General features: G+C 42.7%; 2 protein-coding genes across 2 annotated transcripts in view; one reads left to right on the top strand and one right to left on the bottom strand.

Moving 5' to 3' along the window:
• Positions 1–310: 310 nt before the first annotated feature.
• LOC115310429 (exodeoxyribonuclease) lies at positions 311–1,443 on the bottom strand. The gene has a single exon (XM_029968816.2). The coding sequence runs from the start codon at positions 1,420–1,422 to the stop codon at positions 364–366; it is 1,059 nt and encodes a 352-aa protein (XP_029824676.2). The 5' UTR covers positions 1,423–1,443; the 3' UTR covers positions 311–363.
• Positions 1,443–19,337, top strand: part of LOC8030861 (programmed cell death 6-interacting protein) — a 44,115-nt gene continuing 26,220 nt past the window's right edge. Inside the window, exons 1-8 of the mRNA XM_029968818.4 lie at positions 1,443–1,944; positions 2,260–2,314; positions 2,779–2,842; positions 4,877–5,010; positions 6,032–6,182; positions 9,040–9,149; positions 11,873–12,212; positions 18,514–18,637. Coding sequence (XP_029824678.3) covers positions 1,556–1,944; positions 2,260–2,314; positions 2,779–2,842; positions 4,877–5,010; positions 6,032–6,182; positions 9,040–9,149; positions 11,873–12,212; positions 18,514–18,637 — 1,367 coding nt within the window. The 5' untranslated portion in view covers positions 1,443–1,555. The remainder of the gene's footprint in view (positions 1,945–2,259; positions 2,315–2,778; positions 2,843–4,876; positions 5,011–6,031; positions 6,183–9,039; positions 9,150–11,872; positions 12,213–18,513; positions 18,638–19,337) is intronic.

Raw genomic sequence — 19,337 nt, forward strand, 5'->3', positions numbered from 1 at the left:
ATGTCTCGAAGGTCTGTGTCATGCTTTCTCCTTGAACTGGTAGCCTCTCAATATGAAGCACAAATCCCGGTGACTTCAACGCAATATTTCGGAATGTAACGTAACGTAAGAAAATGGGGCAGTGTGAACCAGCCTTATTGCAGAAAAAAGCAAATTTGCGTGTCTGAAATGTCGTTTGATGAACTGGCTGCCACCAGAAATATGGGTGTATGGGGCCATATGCATGCATGCATGTTTCTTTTCATTCCCCTTTCATGTGTTGCTTTCATTTTTCTTACAAAAAGTAGCAATTTTATAAAATTTCACTGAGTCAGGATTACAAACATTTATTAACTATCAAAAAACCACAATTTTTTTTTTTTTTTACAAGTTGAGCAGCAGCGTTATGGGACAGTGATCGCTGCCCATTACATCTTTTAGTATGAGGCTGTTGCTGAGGTTCTTTTCGAGCGACTTGGAGAGGACAAAGTAGTCCAGCCTCCATCCCACGTCTTTGGCTCGAGCATTCATCATGTAGGTCCAGAAGGTATAGGCCTTCTCCTTTTTGGGGTAGAGGTGCCTGAAGGAGTCCAGAAAGCCACTGTCGAGCAGTGTGGTGAAGCCGTCCCTTTCCTCCTGCGAGAAGCCGGCATTTCTCTTGTTGCCTTTGGGATTGGCAATGTCGATTTCTTGATGCGCGACGTTCAGATCGCCGCACAACACAATCGGCTTTTTGGTTTCCAGCTCCTTCAGGTAGGCGCGGAAGTCCTTGTCCCAATCCATGCGATAGTTCAGCCGCACCAACTTCTTACCAGCGTTCGGTACATACGTAGCGACGAGGTAAAACTTGTCGAACTCTGCGGTAATCACCCTGCCTTCTTTGTCGTGCTCCTCTTTTCCGATGCCGTACTTTACGTCGAGCGGCTTGATCTTCGACAGAAGGCCCACCCCAGAGTACCCTTCCTGATCGCCGGCGAGAAAGTAGGAATGATACCCCTTCACATCTTTGACTTCTTTGGGCAACTTCGCATCGGAACATTTGGTTTCTTGTATGGCAAACACGTCTGGGTTCTCCTTTTCTAGGAACGACAGACCCTCTTTTCCCAGCCAAGCTCGGACTCCGTTCACATTCCACGAACATATCTTTAAATTCCACGGCTTCTGATCGTGTGCCTCATCGTTTGTGTCGCCATGCGCACTGTCAGGCCTTGGGTGCTTCGAACCGGCTTTATCGGACTCGTCGCCTTTGTCGGATGACGGTGTGCCCTCCGCATCTTTGTTTGATGCTTCCGACTGCTTCGCTTGGTCCTCTTCATCGTTACGCTTTCTCTTCGTAGCCCTCTGCGACGCCGGCTTTCCCATCGCGACAAAAAAGTCGAAAGATAGACGATTTGACGCGCGAACAAAAATTAAGCGCGAAAATGATGAAACCAGCGTTGCCATGTTATCTGTACAGTTTGCTAATCACGCTAAATGCCGTCAACTGAAACCGAAAGCAAATTTCCAGACGTTACAAAAAAAATTGCAAGATTCATAGGCGCTTTCTTTTCATTTTTTGTCGGAGTTTGCTTTCTTAATGTTTCTTAAACATTTATTGAGCAGCTTTAATTTGTTGTTTGTTAATCGGATGCTCGTTGCTTTCTCAGGAAAGGTTTTGGCGGTTTTGGCCGTTTCGGCCGTTCTCGCTTATCTCCGGGTGTGTGACTCACATGTAGTCTGTCTGCCGAAGGGGGCAGGTAAGGCGGTTGCAGTTGTTGAAATGGCGGTTTACATAGCGATTCCGCTCAAGAAAACCTCCGAAATCGATCTTATTAAACCGCTTAGCCATGTTATTTCCGCCTACTACTCGACTGCCGACGACCAGTGCAGTTGTGGCGATGCGCTGGCGGAACTCAACAAGCTACGCATGAACGCTACATGGAGAACTTTGGATAAGCACGAAAGCTCCCTTGACATCATGTACAGGTATTACATCTTTTTATATGTTACTTCTTACATAGCTTATGTCGTTTTGAGCTCAGTTAGCCGATATGATTACATCTAAATGTTCAATATATCAAGCGGTCCGTAGCTGGCGGGTATTGCTGAAGGGTGTGTTCTACCGTCTTATGAGGCTCATTAGAATATTCTTACCAAAGAAAGGGTGGCTGGCTAGTTCTAGGCTATTAAGCGAGCGTTTCCGCTACCACAGACGCGTCCAATTTATTTCATATCATTAATGTATAGAGTATATCACCGTGATTGCGTTTACCGTGTACGAACACTGCTCCTTGATTGCAGGTATTATGACCAGCTGACGTCTCTCGAATCGAAATGTCCACCGACTGACATACAGGTAACGTTTCAACAAGATTAAACTTGTCATCAACCGCATGCTTACACACAGCATGCTCTCCGTTGCAACCGCCAGATAATACCTGAATGTTGCTGGTTTTTCCTCTTTCTGTGACGCTCTTTTGCATGATATCCACTGGTCCACTTAAACGGCTTACGTGAGGAAGTGACTTTTTGTAACCTCGAGCTCTAGGTCTGCATGTAGTACAGGGTGTCAACATTGCCACTTGAACAAAAGCATTTCGAATATATGTTGCATCCACTTTCTGACTCATAGTAGTCTTGGAGGGGCATTTATGACAGGAAGTGCTCATAAATAGACCTTGAAAAGTTGACCTGCTTGTTTAAATTGTATCCAGTTTATGGGTAGTAAAGTTAATTGCACCCCTGCCCTGTTTGTTGACTGCAGTTGAAAAGTTGAGTAGATATGCCTCATGTTAAAAAGTTCCTTTCTTTGTTTCTCAGATTCCATTTAAGTGGAAGGATGCCTTTGACAGGGGCAGCTTCTTTGGTGGATCAGCGAGCTTGAGTAAGAGGTTATTGGAAATTGATAGACTACATTTGTTACCCTTGGGTTGCGGATGTCTTGCTTAGTACTGCATAGATTACAGAATTTCCAGAGTCAAACTGGTTTCATGCTTCTTTTTGAGGGTCATGTTACACCTGGTTGACATCTTTGCTAAACTGGGTGGCTCTTTGGCTGGGAACAAGCATTTTCTGCACCTGTAGCGTAACCCAATTATCCGAGCAATTATTTCTCAAAACTGTTTCAGTAAAATACAGAAGTGTTTAGGTAAGGTGCAACATGACTTTATGTTCTTAGTTGAAAATGGAACGCAAGAAAAAAGAAATAGACCACTAGGTACCGCTTTTGTATTAATCAGGGCATCATAAAACACCAAACTAGCACCCACACCAACTTTTGTTTTGGAGTTTGCATGGGTACATACAAGTTTAGACTTATGTTTACCTTGTGTACTCTAGCAAAGTTTAATTTTACAAACAATAAAAAGAGGGGACTTCGCATTGGGGGGGAGGGCATATGTTTTGCATTTTTTGCTTCTTTCACTGGAATATTGCTAAATGAAGTCTTGCTGACAAATGGTGTCATCAAGACATCTTATTACATAGGATTTCTTCTCTTCCAATCAAGCATAAAGTTAGGACCATGAGCCTAAACTCCTTGCATGAATGCCCGTAATGTAAAGCCCCTTAAAGGGATGGTGAACCGAAATTCGGATTTCAAAAAACAATGCAGGAGATGTAGGCGGGACGCTACAATACCCACAATGCTATTCGTTAGGCGATATCTCGAATGGACGGCCATACTTTTTGGGAAAAGAGATAGAGATTGAACCAGGCCGACGAGGCGCGTGACGTGAAGATATCTTGTTTCCTCCTCTTTTCGCTTCGCCCCCTCAAGGCTGCGAGGCGGAGAAGACGCAAGGCCGTTCCCTCTCCCTCTCGTAGAAACAAGATGTAAACATATCAGTCAAATGCGCCTCCTTTTTTCGAAAAATACAGTCATCCGTTCGAGATATCGCTGTATGAGTGATGTTTTGGTGTTCGTAGTATCCCTGTGCACGCTTTTGCTGCGTGTTTTGTGGAATATAGATTTCGGTTCAGCATCCCTTTAAAGGAGCTGTGCAACAATTTCAGGGCTTTGCTTAAATTATTGTGGAAGTTGCTGCCTGACACTTCTGAAGTGAACTACAGAAAACAGATTTTGCCTGGATACCCTAGTTTTTATTTAAAAAAACGAAAAAGATCCAGGTTTTTGACGCCTCTCAACTCGTATGTCGTTTTCCCGGGTCACGTGCGCAGTGACGTTGCTGGGGTAGGCGCAGGTATCCGGTAAAGTTCTCTTTTTAGAGCCATCAGTGAGCAGCGAGAACTCATCCGCTCGCGACCACGTGACCACGTGCTGGCGGGCGCCATACGAACAATACGATGAAAGCAGGAAAGTCTCATCCGGGTCCGGCCATACTCGTCCTTTCCCGTACGGCGCTGTCCCCCTCCCTCTCTGGCTTCTGGCGGCTGTTCGCGGTTTTGTGGACCTAGGATAGATGGCGCCACTAAAACTCTGTATAATAAAAGTTTTCTCGATACCAGGTTTTTGACGCATTTATATATATGTTGGAACGACAAGATTTATGGAAAAGTTACCTTTTATCGAGCAGGTATTCGCACAACTTAGTATCTTTCTACAAGATTCCCCATTGACGTCACGCCGCTTGTTTCTCATGGCCGCCACTCGCGGCTGCAGGTCGGGGAATATTCTAAGTTTTGCCTCGCTATTACGCGGCGGAATCGCAACATTTCGATGAGAGGAGGTGTGTTTTCTGTCACTTGTGACAAGGTGAACAATATCAAAAGCAGAATATGCCAATTCTTTCAACGTTCAAATCGTTGCACAGCTCCTTTAAGATCCTTGAGCCTCTGTTTGCAGTGCTTATTATAGGTGACCCACGAGATATATCTCTGCTGTTTCTGATATCCCACCTTCCAGGCTTTGGCAAGTGGTCTCATCTCTAATGTAACTTTTCTGTCATTTTGTCCTCAGCATTGACCTCTCTGTCTTATGAGAAGACCTGCATCCTGTTCAACATTGCTGCCATGCAGTCTCAGATTGCATCTGGCATATGTACTGACATCAGTGATGACGAGGCCCTGAAGACTTGTGCCAGATATTTCCAGGTGATTTCATTTTAGGATTACTGAAGCTTTTCCGATATTGTTCTCATTTCATTTATTTTTCTACCTTTCATCTGTTGCCCAGGCATTGCCTGTGTTGAGACACCTCTTTCAGCAAAAAATGTTCTAACTTATAGTTGCAATAGGTAACTGTTGTAGACTAAGTTATAACCGTTCAGGAAAAGGTGGGCCTTAAATTTGGACTGGTGTATGAAAGACGGAATGGTAGTAGGCTCGTATGTGTTATTTATTTAATGTTTTATTTACTGAGCGTACGAGTAGCTCTCTGCCTTAGTAGCACGTGTATTATGAATATGATAAATGGGTGCACATTATACTTTAGTTGTTTCTCACGCTGAACACATTTTTCCTTGGTGACTAATGTCACTTTCAAGACTGTTGGGTGGAAAGGAGACAAATCCCGTCCATTGTAGAGTATGCCTTTTGGTACCATGTCATGTCAGTAGCCTTTAGAATTAAGCTTACAGGAGACTCAAAGACAATGTTGAATGCACATTTAAAATGATGGTATGCATGTTTTCCCCCAATCCCAACAAGCCCACCAAATTCAATAACTGCAACTTAAAAAAAAAAAGTGTTGCAAAAAAAAGTTTGTTGTTTAACTGCATTATTTCTTTTTTATTATTCATTAATGAATGTGGTAAAAACATGGTGCAGATCCTTCAAGTATTCACTGATTTGTATGTATCACTAGAACAATGCCTTTTCGAAATTATTTAATAGTTTAATGCTGAAATTTATGAACTCATACACATCCATTTCCTTCCAGTCACTTGAGATGGGGGAGTCTCTGTTTCATAGAGGTGCATGATACAGCTCATTCTCTTTTCTGCAAATCTCTGCAAGATAAGGGATTGTTTTTGCTTGAGAGTTGTCGATCCTAAAAGCTTGTGTTTTGTCCTCGGAGCGTTTGCATATCAAAACTGCGAGACAAACCCGGACTGATGTGGAATAAGTTATTAACTTGTCATTCACTCTATGTCTTCTTTTCTGCCCCATGTAGCAAGCGGGAGGCATCTTTCAGCAGCTCAAGCACGCTGCACCGTCTGTTCATCACGACCTTACGCCAGACCTTGAGGCTGACACGGTCTCAGCACTGCAAGCACTCATGATAGCCCAGGCACAAGAAAGCTTCTACCACAAGGCTGCAGCAGGTGAGTTTTCTGTGAGCTCTTGGGTCATTTCTTTTTTTTTTTTTTCTTTGTTTGACTGGAATTTATGCTATTAATCTTGAGGGCATGGAAGGTCCAAATTTTCTCCCTTTTCAGAATCCAGATGGCGTGTCGAAGAGGTCATCATTGGTTGTCATCCGCACCATCTTGATTCTGAAAAGCGAAACAAAATAGAGGTTAAACATGCTTCTTCTAGACTGCGCCAGCATCGGGGGGGGGGGGGGGGGGAGGGGGGGGGGTGACGTGACGTGACGGTGACGGGGGTGACAAGGCTGGCGGTCTCTGCTACATTTTCTATTAAGAAAATAGGCTTCCTAAACCATACCTGCCAACTCTTCCAAATCTTTCGTAAATTGTACAAAATGGGACTAATTTTACGATTATATGAATCTTGCGTAAAATTTTACAAAAAAAAAATGTAAAGAAAACTATTACGCAAAAATTTTAAAGAGAGAACAAAAACTACTTTTATAAATAATTGAAACAGTTCGTGCCAATTATATTTTGTATTTCGACTAAAAAGAAGCTTTTAAGGGCTCTGACCAGTAGTAAGCCCAGGACCAAAGACGTCACATTTTGTGCGCTTTCCATACCGCGGGTCGCCCTGGTTGGTGGAGGAGGTTTCCGCGTCGTCCGGTTAAAATATGACGCACTGATAATTAGTTTCTCTCTTTGTCCCCGCTGGCTTGCCCGAACTTTAAGAGACGTGGAAACCGCAAAAAAGGTATACGCTTAAATATGATTGCAGTGCCCTTTTAAGGGTTTAAATTCAAAGCGTTTGGAGATGTTAAGGTTTCTGAAAGTTTGGGGTAGAGAGATTCTAAGACTTCAAATTTCTTCGAGGCCCAAGTTCGAAAAGTTAGAAGGTTTCGAATTTAAGTTTGAAGTCTTCAGATATCACCGACGGAAATCGAATTGTGCAGTTTCTAAAGAAGTTTCCAGAGTCATCTCGAAAAATTTAATAATTCCTCTAAAAAAGCTGCACATTACTTTTATTCTGTAAATACTCCTTCCTAAGTACTGTGGTACTTGAAGTACTACATTTTATTTATCGTAACTCATGAAAAAAGTGATAAACTGGTTAAACAGTTCAACAAAAAGCCTTGCGCGTTTTTCCTACCTCCTTGCGAGCTCAGCAATCTGATCAAACTCCACCTAAATGCGATGCTGGTACAAAACAACAAAGAGTACAAAACGACGTGTGACAGTTGATCAGGTCACATACAGTCGGGCATCAGGCTCACTACATTGCCGGTTTCTCATGCTTTTCTTCTTTCATTAATGTAAATATTGGTCATTCTAAAAGACAGGTGGCTACTAATGATAATTGGGCAAGCACCGATCCAGCATTTTTTTTTGCTCATCAGCATCGCTCTCTGCATGCAACTTTCCCGACCAGCTGTTTACACAAGACAACGGTTTACACCTTGAGGAATTTACGTTAAAAAACAATTTAAGTTATTTATGAACGACGTCCCAGAGATGTGCCTTGGTCAAATTTTGAAGCTGCAGGCCAAAGATTTGTTGGCTTGCACATTACCTGAAAGCAGACTAGGGAGTTTTACACGGGAGACGCTGTGTGCGAAAGCCGGAAGAAAGATCTCGGGCACGGGTTTTTTCTTCCGAACTTTGTCCAACTTTTGTTCAGAAGTTTGAAGTTTGTCTAACGACGAAAGTAATTCCTGGAGAAGGGGAACAAAAGGGACAAAGGACAAACACAAATCAACTTCTTAAATTTGCAAATTCGAAAGTTTGAAAATTTATGAATTCCTTAGTTTCTTAATGTAAAAGATTAGAAAATTGTCACATTTTAAAATGCAATATGTTTGAATGTGCAAAACTTTTCAACACCTTTCAAACCCCTTGGTTCGATTTTTGAACCTCAGGCTCAAGAAAAACTTGGGGCATCTCTACTCTCAATTATCACTGCTCCTAAGTCCAGCACTTTTTCTCGGCTGAAAGGGATGCTGAACCGAAATCTGAATTCCACAAAACACGCGGCAAAAGCGTGCAACGGGATGGTACAAACACAAAAACATCACTCATACAGCAATATCTTGAATGGATGACCGTATTTTTCAAGAAAACGAGGCGCATTTGACAGAAATTTTTGCGTCATGTTTCTTCGAGAAGGAGAGGGAACGGCCTCGCGTCTTCTCCACCTCGCGGCCTTGAGGGAGTGAAGTGAAGAGAGGAGGAAACTAGGCATCTTCACTGTCAAGCGTCTCGTCGGCCTGGTTCAATTCGACCTCTTTTTCCAAAAATATGGCCGTCCATTCGAAATATCGCCTTACGAGTAGTGTTGTAAGGATTGCAGCGTCCCGCCTACATCTCCTGAATTGTTTTTTCTGAAATCCAAATTTCGGTTTACCATCCTTTTAAAGCACCATTTAGTACCCTTCTGAATATGTGTGAGCCCTTCTGAATATGTGTAAGATGGACTGATAAATTTTAGTTTTAATATTTTTGCTAAAAGTGCTGAGAATTAATTTTGTTCAGTGCTAGATAATATATTGAATGTTGTGCTATTTCAGCCTCTTTATTATAAGTTGAAGTCGCTGAATGTGTACTGTATTGTAGTCCTGTTGTTGTATGTTTGAGTGTTCTCCTATACCCCATACTTGTTAAAGCCCCGTACTTGGGGGTGAACAGTATTCACAAATAAAAAACATGATCTACGAGGTTTGTATGCTTTGTAGACAGTACTGCACTGCTTTCTTGCAAAGCTGCCGAGAGGGGGGAGGGTTCCTTGGTTTTTATTCAAAGCAGATACGTGTCCCTTGGGGTTGAAGAACCCCAGTTGAAATTGTTCATGCCTGGCAATTCTCATTCTTCTCAGACAACATGAAAGACGCTATCATCGCCAAGGTGGCCTCGCAGTGCGAGGAACTCTATGCTGACGCAGCAAGGCAGATGGGCCGAGAGTCGCTCAAGAACCTTTGGGAGAGGGTATGTCTTTTCCTCACCCTATGGGCTGAGTTCACTAGAGTTTAGGAGCAGAGTGATTCAATGGCGCTTTGTTCCTGAAACTTTGTGCCAAGAGCCATGTATAACAGTGCTTATGACATTGTTCATGGTTGAACAATGCCATACGCACCCTCCTTCCGATGGTTCTTTGTTAAAAGTTTGCCTGGTGATATCATGGGTCCTTGTTCTCAGGTTCCTACTAGTTGTGAAACCTTTTGTGTCTGCGTCGCATGGTTGTAGGCCTATTTAAGGACGTGACACTGAAATAAAATTTTAGCTGTGTTTGGACTTTTGTGTCTGTCCTACGTCCCTTCTTTTTCCTGGCTCCAGGATTACCATGTCAGAGAATCCATATTTGTACATGATAGGTAAGCATTTTCCAGGGTCATCTAAGGACACAATGTGAAAGAAACTATGCTCTACTTTCATCATTAGTTGGCAAAGAGCAGAAATCATAGCTTTCTTAAACCAATTAGGGTGGCGGTATGAAGCATTTGATGGCCCTTCCCGGGAGGAGTGCACTCGAGCATAGAATGTCATGTGTCTCACTCCGGCGCTCTGATTGGCTCGCTGGGGCTGTATCTTTTGCTGTCTGCCAAGTTATGCTGAAACAGAGTAAAGCATCATCTGCCACCAATAAAATGTCTCATTGAAAGCAGCCAAAAATTGCCTGCCCTCTTTGCAGGGCTGCCAACTCGAGGGAAATTTCTCAGATTAAGGGGGGACACTACCCAGAAAAAAAAATTTCTGCAAAAAAAAATTATTTTGAAAAATGTCATATTTACATCCACCAGCACCTGGAGAGTATTCCCAGAAAGTTTCATTAGTTTACAGTGCATAGTTAACTTTTTATAAATTATTTTCGGTCCATTGAAGCTAAAGAAAAGGTAGGGGTTGGAACACTTTGAACACATTTTTCTCCGTTCCACATTTTGGCATAAATTTCATTTTAGGAAAACTATCGTTTGTTAATAGGACAAGAGGAAAGACTCGCTTATTGCTTTTCCCAAGTGGAATTTTATGGGCAGTGCAACTATGGAATTGTTTTTTGACTTTGTGGATGTCTTTTATGAAAGATGTTAAGATTTTGTGCTTGACATAAAAGGCAAAGAAAATTTATTTGATTTTTCACTGCGATGTTAGCATGAAGTAAATTCCTTTTTGGAAATTTTTTTTTCACAGCTGCACTTCCTAGGCATTCTGCTAGGGATCTAGAGTGGAAAAATGTTCGGTATTACATTAGTTTCCTAACGATAGTTTTCCTAAACAAAGTCGGTGTGTTCCTGATAAAAATGACTACAAGTTAATTTACAACTCATGTACACTGATGAAACTTTGCACTGCATTCTGCCTTGCAACTTCCAGTATATACTCTAAATTTCATTCATATTAAGCCATACAATAAAAAGTTAACCCTATTGGGTAGTGTCCCCCTTAAGGTAATATTCAGGTCTATCCGGTAATAAGGGAAATCTTGCTAGTTTGAGGGATATTTTGGGCACTCTATATATCTGGAATTTTCAAGGTCACTTATGATTTCATTTCGAGATAAAATCGAACTTCAGCAGCTTAGGCTACATTTAGGCTATTCCCCCCAACCATTTGACAGTTTGTTGTGCGACCATCTGGAAAAACTGAGGAGCACCCAAACAGCTTTTTTGGGAAAATCAATTTTCATCCGTTTTCATCGCCCCTGTGAAAGCTATGGAGGAAGGGATCAGCCAAGTGAAAGCTTTTGAGAGCCCCGCTTTGGCTTCTCGAGAAAGAAAGCCTGAGTAGAAGAGGTACTGCGATGTCTGGAGATACAGACTTACCATGACTAATAATATTTCGTGAAGTGCCGTGCACGAAATGGTGGTTACTGTGTGTCGTGTTCCCTGTGTTTGAGTTTGAGAATGCTCGCTTGTGTTACACCTTTTGTTTTGGACTGGCTATTAAAAATCACCATTGTTATTAAGTTATTAAGCAGCACAATGTTCTGATGGCGTGCATTACATCTAAGGTAAAGATAGGGTTTCATTCGTCAGTTTCAATCTCCTGGTAAATACTTCCCCTCGCCAGATTTTTATTGGTCGTGCTCTTGGCCCGATGAACTCATTTTTACGAAACGCACGCGACGTGTAAAGGCTACATAATATGTCCCTCATCCTAAAAATGGAAGTGTCGTAAAAAACAAACACAATGAATATTTAGTATTATGTAATTACTTGGGCAAGCGAGAGAAATTTTGGCTAAAATAGGGAAATTTCAGGCATTTACTAGGGAAATTCTAACCTTCCGTGTTGGCAGCCCTGCCCCTTTAGTTCAGGTAATGTCTTGCTTCGAAACATCCTCATGTTATCACATCCACTAGTATTGCAAATCTGGCTTTCTGCGACGCATAATAAGCCTTTTCCCAAATTAAATAAGCACTAGAGAGGATGCTGGGTATATTGATACATAAACTCGCCTTAACAGCATAAAAGATTTGGGGTAAATGATCAAAATGGTGTTTACAAACACAATCAAAATGCCATTTGTTCTAGGCTTTTGCTTTAAAACGGTCTGGCAGCAGATACCAGCAGGTGTAGAGCACGTAACTACTCTCTTACCATCCTCCCGGTGCTTGAGTAATTTAGCACAAGGTCTCTCGATTTTTGTGACAGAGAAGGAACCCGGCAACCTTTTTCTCACATGATCTTGCTATGCTACTCCTCTCGCTGCAGGATTGGCTGTCGATAGTGAACAGTAAGCAGGCGGCATTTGGGGCTGTAGCTGAGCTGCACCAGGCCCTGGTGTGCCAGGCCAAGAAGGACGTGGGCGAGGAGCTGGCAAGGCTGGGCCATGCCATGGAGCTGATGAAAACTGCCGAGGCACGGGCGGGCGTGGCCTTCTCCTTCCGGGACGATGCCAAGAAGATTGCCCGCATCTATGAGGAGACCAAGAAGGACAACGACTTCATCTACCACGCACGTGTGCCCGAGGTCAAGAGCCTGGCACCTATCGGCAAGGCCGTGCTGGCCAAGCCGCTGCCCGTGCCGGACAAGTTCAGCGCTTCGGGCCAAGGTGAGTGCTTCCTTAGATCTGCGCAATTGCTTTCCCCGGATTCACTGCGTTGCTGTCATGAAGTTGTGCCCTATTCGCAGAGAGAACCATGCTAGGAGGTGCCACTGAGTAGTATGTGAATGTCACGTGATATCCGGAATGTGAGGATGCCGGATTTTTTTACGTCATGCACACCATAGCGGCACGGTTTGATCGCTTCCTTTCGGACGCGGCATCGTGGTTCATGATTGTTCTTTTACCTGTGACACACGATATGCGATTGAGAAAGGCTAAATTTCCATCTATATCCAAGAGAACGACAACTAGGAAGTAGTGATGAGATTAAAACAGCACAATAAGGGTTTTAATCTCCTTATTGCGCCATAATGCGATTAAAACTGCGCAATGTTGTGCTTGAACCACTTAGCAGATGCTTTCACAAATGGTGTTGCATGTTGTATGTATTATGTTTTGCTTTTCTGCACGAGTGCCTTTGTTTCATCCTCCGTACAGATTTCATTAGCGGGACTTTGCGCCAACGATAATCCGATTATCCAACTTTTCTTTTCCGCCACACCTGAATTTCTTTCTCCGTGTCATCCGTGTTAACTGTGTCACTGCAAAGTTAAAAGAATGAACAGACTCCTTGATGTTGTCGAAACGAGAGGTTGCTGCTGTGTCTCCTCAATAAATCAAGTCCCGAGGATCCCCTTTTCGAGGAAGTCTGGACTGTTTTTATGGTGCTGTAGCTGCGACGCAGTGTTGTGATCGAGAAAAAAAAAAGGAGTGATTTCTTCAGGATGTTTAACTTTTTGCCTGCATGTAGATGCCATTGCAAATATTTTTTTTTTTTTTTGTGTGTGTTTCTTTTGTGATTAAAACAGGCACTGCTCAACATTAATGCTCAATACTATAAGTGCTAATTAGGTATTCTAGACAGCTCATGGTCAGGATGGCAAAATGTCATAGAAGGTTCCAAAATACTGGCTGTGACCTTAGGGTTTACTGTGTTTGATTGGCAGTAATCACAGATGGACCAGAGAAGTGCTTTCTTCACTCATCATATATACAAAATTCCCACTTCTCCTTTCTTTTTAATTATATTGTTATGATCATCACATAGCATCTACGTTAGTGCAATGTTTCAAATGGCTGTCATTGACGCATCAGCTGTCGACCAAATGATTTGTCAGTTTAAATGCGCTATCTTAACCAAATTATTGGTTGATGCAGATTATTTGACAAAACGATTTCCAATAGAAGGTTACCTGTGTTGTTGTTTTTTTTTTCTAATTTTAAATGTGCATAATATTTTGTTTCCGTTTTTTTTTTTTTAATTTTGTTTTTTCAAAATACAATTTTTTTTTTTTTTTGCATGAATTTTGTAAAGACGCAGTAATGCACACTTTATTATGCGCCGAGAGACAGAGAGGAAGGAGGAGACGAGAGCTTGTGGAGATGTCGGAATGCCCAGTTCTGGTTGGAATAATCAGAGGGTAGACCTAAAGTTAGCTGCCTTTGTTTCCACTGCACTCGTCGAATGTGTTAGAACGTGGAACTTTTGCATTTGAACGCGTTCGACTAGTGGAGTGAAGGCAAAGGCAGCTCTTGTCTTCACTACACTCGTAGAACGCGAAACGCCGGCGTCCAGTGCTTGGCTCTCGAATTCGAATGCGTCTAACGAGTGCAGTGGAAACAAAGGCAGATAGCTTTAGGTCTACCCTCTGATTATTCCAACCAGAGCTCGGCCTTCAGACGTCCTTCCCACGCACTCTCGTCTCTTCCTCTCAATCAGCTTCTCGGCGCATATGCTGGGAGCATTCACTTCACTGTAATTACCCAAATGGTGAACATGATGCTGCTGATGATTCTATTACCGTAAAATACCGGGCAAGCGCCCACTCAAAATTTTGAGATAATCATGAAAAAATGGGGGATGGGCGCTTGTCCGGTCATCAGTTCTACTTATCAATGTACTGTGCATATTTTCTCAGATTTTACAAATTTGGGTATGGGCGCTTAATGTAGTATGGGCGGATGCACGGTATTTTACGGTAAGCTTGATAAAGTCTAGGATGTATTTAAAAGCAAATATGTGCAGGACTGCCCTTGATTATTTTAACGATGCCACAATTGGAGTAGAGAATTAGTGAGTTCATCTTGTGGGAGAATACCAGGACAATTGCAAGAAACATGCTATAAAAAAATTAGACAAAATGAAAAGTTGAAAGCGAGGCTGAGCGAAGACTCGTTCTGCTATGAGAAGCTGCGTCGGCTTTGGGGGAGTCCTCACCAAGGGTTGTGCCCAGCTTCTGCTAGATTGCAACACCAAAACTTAATGTTGTTTTATTGGTCCCAGCAGCTTGTAGCATCAGCTGCATCAGGACTTTAGGTGAGACGAAGGATAGGGCTGAATAGAGTATGAACTGGTTTTTGGGGGTTATGTTTATCTGGTCAGAATAAATCATTCATATTCATAAAGCTTGGAACGCGCTTAACTCCTTCCGGACCATGGGAAAAGCAGCAATTTTCAAAGGATCCATGCTACCGCTTTTATTTTTCTAAATAATTTGCATACGCAGAAATAGGGCACATCAAAATGTGGCCATTAGTTGTTTTTTTTTAAAGGGGCGGTGCAACGATATTCGCTTGGACCGTTCTTTACTTTACGCAAGCTTGCTAACACTAGTGGGACACAAGTATACTCACACGCAACACCACTGACCAAGAAACTTCTTTGTTGCAGTATAATTTCAAGGCTAAAAACGAGCGTTTTCTTTCAATCTCCTCGCAAGGCCCTATGACGTAGCTCGGAGGTCGCAATGTCGGTACAGTCCCCCGTGTGACAATATTTGAATGCGGTTTGCTGATTGAACCTGAGTATAGTGTGAGCACTCGATTTGGGCTCATGATAATCAGTAGCTCAACAAGCATTCAGGGAGTTGCTCATGTCCAATCATTGCAATGACAATAGCCAAACTCTAACAATGTCTGGAACTCAGCGCATGTCCTTTTTTTTGCAAGCCCCAGCACGTGGCAATGATAAACATGCTCCAGATCACATGGCCACTTATTCTGACTGCATGTTGAGGGGTGAACACTGCTTGTTTTTCTTAAATGTTTTCTGTGGCCACCATTTGCATGGGAGAAAAACGAATGCGTGTTTCATAGGTTATAAACGTCGGAGATTAATTCTAAATGGTATTTGCACAATGTACAAAAATTTTTGCACCCCCCTTTAAAGGGGCACTGAAGGAATTCTTGAAAAAGGTTGTTTTTGATCTTATATTGTTTAGAATGGTGTTAGTTCCCTCACATACCAATTCCTATATTACAAAACTGTCTATTCATCTCTGGGCAATAGAAAAAGGTGTGGACTCTTTTCTCTCGCGGACTACATTGTGTGGACCAATGAAAGCCCTACAATATGCGCAGATTCCGAATGATTTTATTATAACTCGTTTCGAAGAGAGTCTATTAGATACACATTCAAATAAAACCCCTCTTTTTTTTTCTGCGGGAAAAGTTATCGCTTGCAACTCGCCGACAAGCGCTCTTCGTCGACCACTTCACTCGGAAGAAACTTCTTCCCAAGAAGGGTGTGTCGCGATCTTTGAACATGCTTTTAACGAGTAAATATGCTACGTATGATTGTGATTTTGGGTTTGTTGGGATGGTTAGAGCTTCTAGATTGGGTTGTCAGCTCAAAAAAGGACGATCTCAGAATCAACTTCAGTGGTCCTTTAAATTGCTGCTTGCTATGCTAGATTTTGCAAAAGAAGCATTGCTGAGAATCTATTTCTTTTTCACAGACTACTGCTTGTTTCACAACCCCATGATCAGATGTACTAGGTAATACGACTATCAACATGTAACATGACCAAACTTTCAAAATCTTCATTTATTATCTCCCTCTCTCTCCTCTGGGACTCAAGGGCACATGGGCACGGAACGTGTGGCTGGAAACTTGTGCCCGCTTCCACAACACAGTAATGTGGTTCCCCCTTCCAGCAGCCGTTTTGGGGCATGTCTTGGAGCTGGAAGCTATTTATGTCCTTTGACCTAAAAATCTCCAGCAAGATTTATTTATATCACGATTGGCACTGTATCAATGCCACAGCTAGAAATTTTTTTGCGATACAGGAACATGTACTTCGCTGACCACCTACTGTATTAACTCGCACAATGAACGCACTCGCGTAATGAACGCACCCCCCAAGTCGGCTCTCAAAACTTTGGCTTTTTTTTCACTCGTGTATTAAACGCACCCCCAACTAGGACGTCAAAATTTTGACCCCCTCCCCCCACCCTCGCGAAATTAACGCACTTTTTTATCCTGGTGCAACGAGGTAGCGAATGCATGGGCAGCTTGGGCGAACGAAACACCTTGCAAAAGGCGTTAAAAAAAAATAAAAAAGATCCAACGGAAGCAAGAAAAAAAAAACATAAAGAGGAGCTTTTTTTTTTTCTTTTTTTTTTTTTTTTGCACAGGGCAGTCTGGACGTTGGGGTCACACACCGCGCGCAAGGAGATAAGAGAGATAAGCGGAGAAGCCCTCGCCTAAGCAAAAAAAAACAGCTTGCGAAAGGCGGCAAAAAAAAAAAAAAACACCGACGGAGCTAAGAGAAAAAAACAAACAGAGGAGCTTTTTTTACTTCTTTTTTTTTTTTTTTTTTGAACAGCGCAGTTTGGTTACGGGGTCGCGTCGCGCGTCGGGCCCAAGGAGATAAGAAAGATAAGTGGAGAAGCCCTCGCCTAAGCAATGCCTAAGCAAACGAAACAGCTTGCAAAAAGGAAAACAAAAAAAACAACCCAAGGAACTAAGAGAAAAAAACAAAAAACAAAGGAGCTTTTTTTTTTTTTTTTTTTTTTGCACAGCCTAGTTTGGTTAGGGGGACGCTGCGCAAAGAGATAAGAAGTTACCTCGATTTTTAAGAATAAAAGGGCCGTTCATTATGCAGTAAATATGGACGCAAAAATTTTACTTCGCATAATGAATGCCCCCCCCCCCCCCCCCCAACTTTGCATAGATTTTTTTTTTTAAGTGTGTTCATTTTGCGAGTAAATACGGTAACTAGGAAAAAATTAGCGTACTAAAAGTACTATCTTAATTTCTGTTTTTACTTGCTTTGGGCGCAAGTTTACTCGTCATTTCAAGTTGTCTGACATAACATTGATTTTTAATTTGAGCTATATTGGACGTTACTCCTATATTCTTGCACCCATTTCCTTTTGACGTATAGGTATAGGTTCAGCTCAGGCTTAATTAATAATGGCAGACCATTACCCTGCAGAAGAAGTGGCATCTTTATTGCTTTTGCGATTATTCTTTTTTACCCTAGAGTCTGTCTTCCGTAGATTGAGGTGTTTACGATAGACGGGCCATGTGAGGCTGTTTTCGGGAGACATGCTTTTTCGAGCTGGGAGGTAATTGTTGATCCAGGCCATTTGAGATGGAGCGCACATGCCCAACCGTGGAGGCAGTTTAGGTGTTCTGACGGGTGAGATGGAGATTAGGACAGGGGTTTGAAATACTATTGTTGTTTAGTCTGGAGGAGTCTGAGTCATCCGATTCCCCTAGGAAACTTGTGGCACCAGCTCTTGCACTTTGCTTCTTCTCTAACCCAAGCAATCTGACCACTTAGGTCCTAGGTCATGAATGAAGGAAAAGGTTGCTTACTAGAGTAGTGACTTAGAAATTGGTGGCAACACTCAGTTTAGTTAACCAGAAAATACTTTATTTAGAGCAGGGCCATACCCAGAAAAAAATTTCGGGGGGGGGGGGTTTTCGGGGACAACGGCGGCCATTTTGAAAGTGTCTATTGTCTTATTTTCGCCTATGAATCATGTGCATCGGTGGCATATAATGGAGAGTTACAGCAAACCAAAGATCCGGTCCCGGTTTGGTACCCGGTAGCCGACCGGCGCCACTGCGCGTGCGCAGAGGTGGAGATTAAAATCGGCTGGCTGCCAGTGCACCGACCAGGGCCGTACACAGAAAAAAATTTCGGGGGGGGGGGGTCAGAACCCCCTATCCCCCCCCCCCCTGGTTACGGCCCTGATTTAGAGCATAATATTACATCTTTACGGCGTAACTATCACATTCAGCTTACTTTGGTTGTGAGAGTAGCTCAGCTACTTGTCAATTACCTACTCAACATACAGGAGGGTGTCCTTATCAAGCTAACTAGGTCAAAGATAAATCTAATTTTGCTTAGCAAGTGAGTGAAGCATTTTTTGTAGCAACTTGCTTTTGCATTTGTCTTTTCTTTTCTCACTTGAGTGATATTTCCACCTGTGGTTTCTTTTTCTGTTTCCTCAGATCTTTTTAGTGCCTTGCTCCCCGTGTCTGTCAGCCAAGCCCTGCAGAAGTTTGATGTTCGGAAGACAGAGATCATCAATGGGGAAATTGCCAAACTTCGCCAGCAGACGCAGTATTTGAATGGGTATGAAGTTCCAGTTGGCTAAAGTGCTTTCTTATACTGAGCACGTGAAGTAGAGTTGGCCATCAATTTAATGTGCCAAGGGATTAGAATGGGTGTTGTGGTGCGACTTCTGGTGAAATGCTTGTTACTGGCACCAAATATGTGCTACCTGATGTATGCAGGTGCTTATTTTGTTTAACCCCTAACTTTGCAGTTCTAGTACTTCACATAAATAGTTTATGGGATTTGCCACTGCTTACGTCAGTCCTGCACATTTGTATGTGCATGGTTTTGGACTACATTTCACTGGGAGTGTACGTATAGCAGAACATTCCAAGAGTATCTTATGGATGTTTATGCTGTGTGCTTCAAACTGTCCTGTACGCTTCCATAATAATTGAGCCCCTTCGGCTCTTTAATAGACCAGTAGCCAACAACCTTGTGTGCAAGCCGAACGGTAATTCTGAAAGAAAGCTGTTTTGGGTTCGACGTCCCCATTGTTTTAGAGAAAATACTGTCAAAGCCACGGATGCTGGAGTCCTTCTTTTGCATGCTTTGAAGTGCAGACTTTGGAGTCTCGTGAGCCTTATGCACGGTCAAAATACAGAGAAAGGCAATGAGCGTACACTGGACACCGGGCGTTCAAAAAAGAAACACCCAGCCATCCTCACCTTGTCAGCAACTGTAGCCGTCACACTTTCAGAAACCGCCATTGAAAGAG

The sequence above is a fragment of the Ixodes scapularis genome, unplaced genomic scaffold (assembly GCF_016920785.2).
Source record: "Ixodes scapularis isolate PalLabHiFi unplaced genomic scaffold, ASM1692078v2 PGA_scaffold0__279_contigs__length_252992795, whole genome shotgun sequence".
In the NCBI taxonomy this organism is placed as follows: domain Eukaryota; kingdom Metazoa; phylum Arthropoda; class Arachnida; order Ixodida; family Ixodidae; genus Ixodes; species Ixodes scapularis.

Bases quoted from the DNA above. Each gene is read 5' to 3' on its own strand.
- LOC115310429 (XM_029968816.2), bottom strand. From the start codon at position 1,422: ATGGCAACGCTGGTTTCATCATTTTCGCGCTTAATTTTTGTTCGCGCG.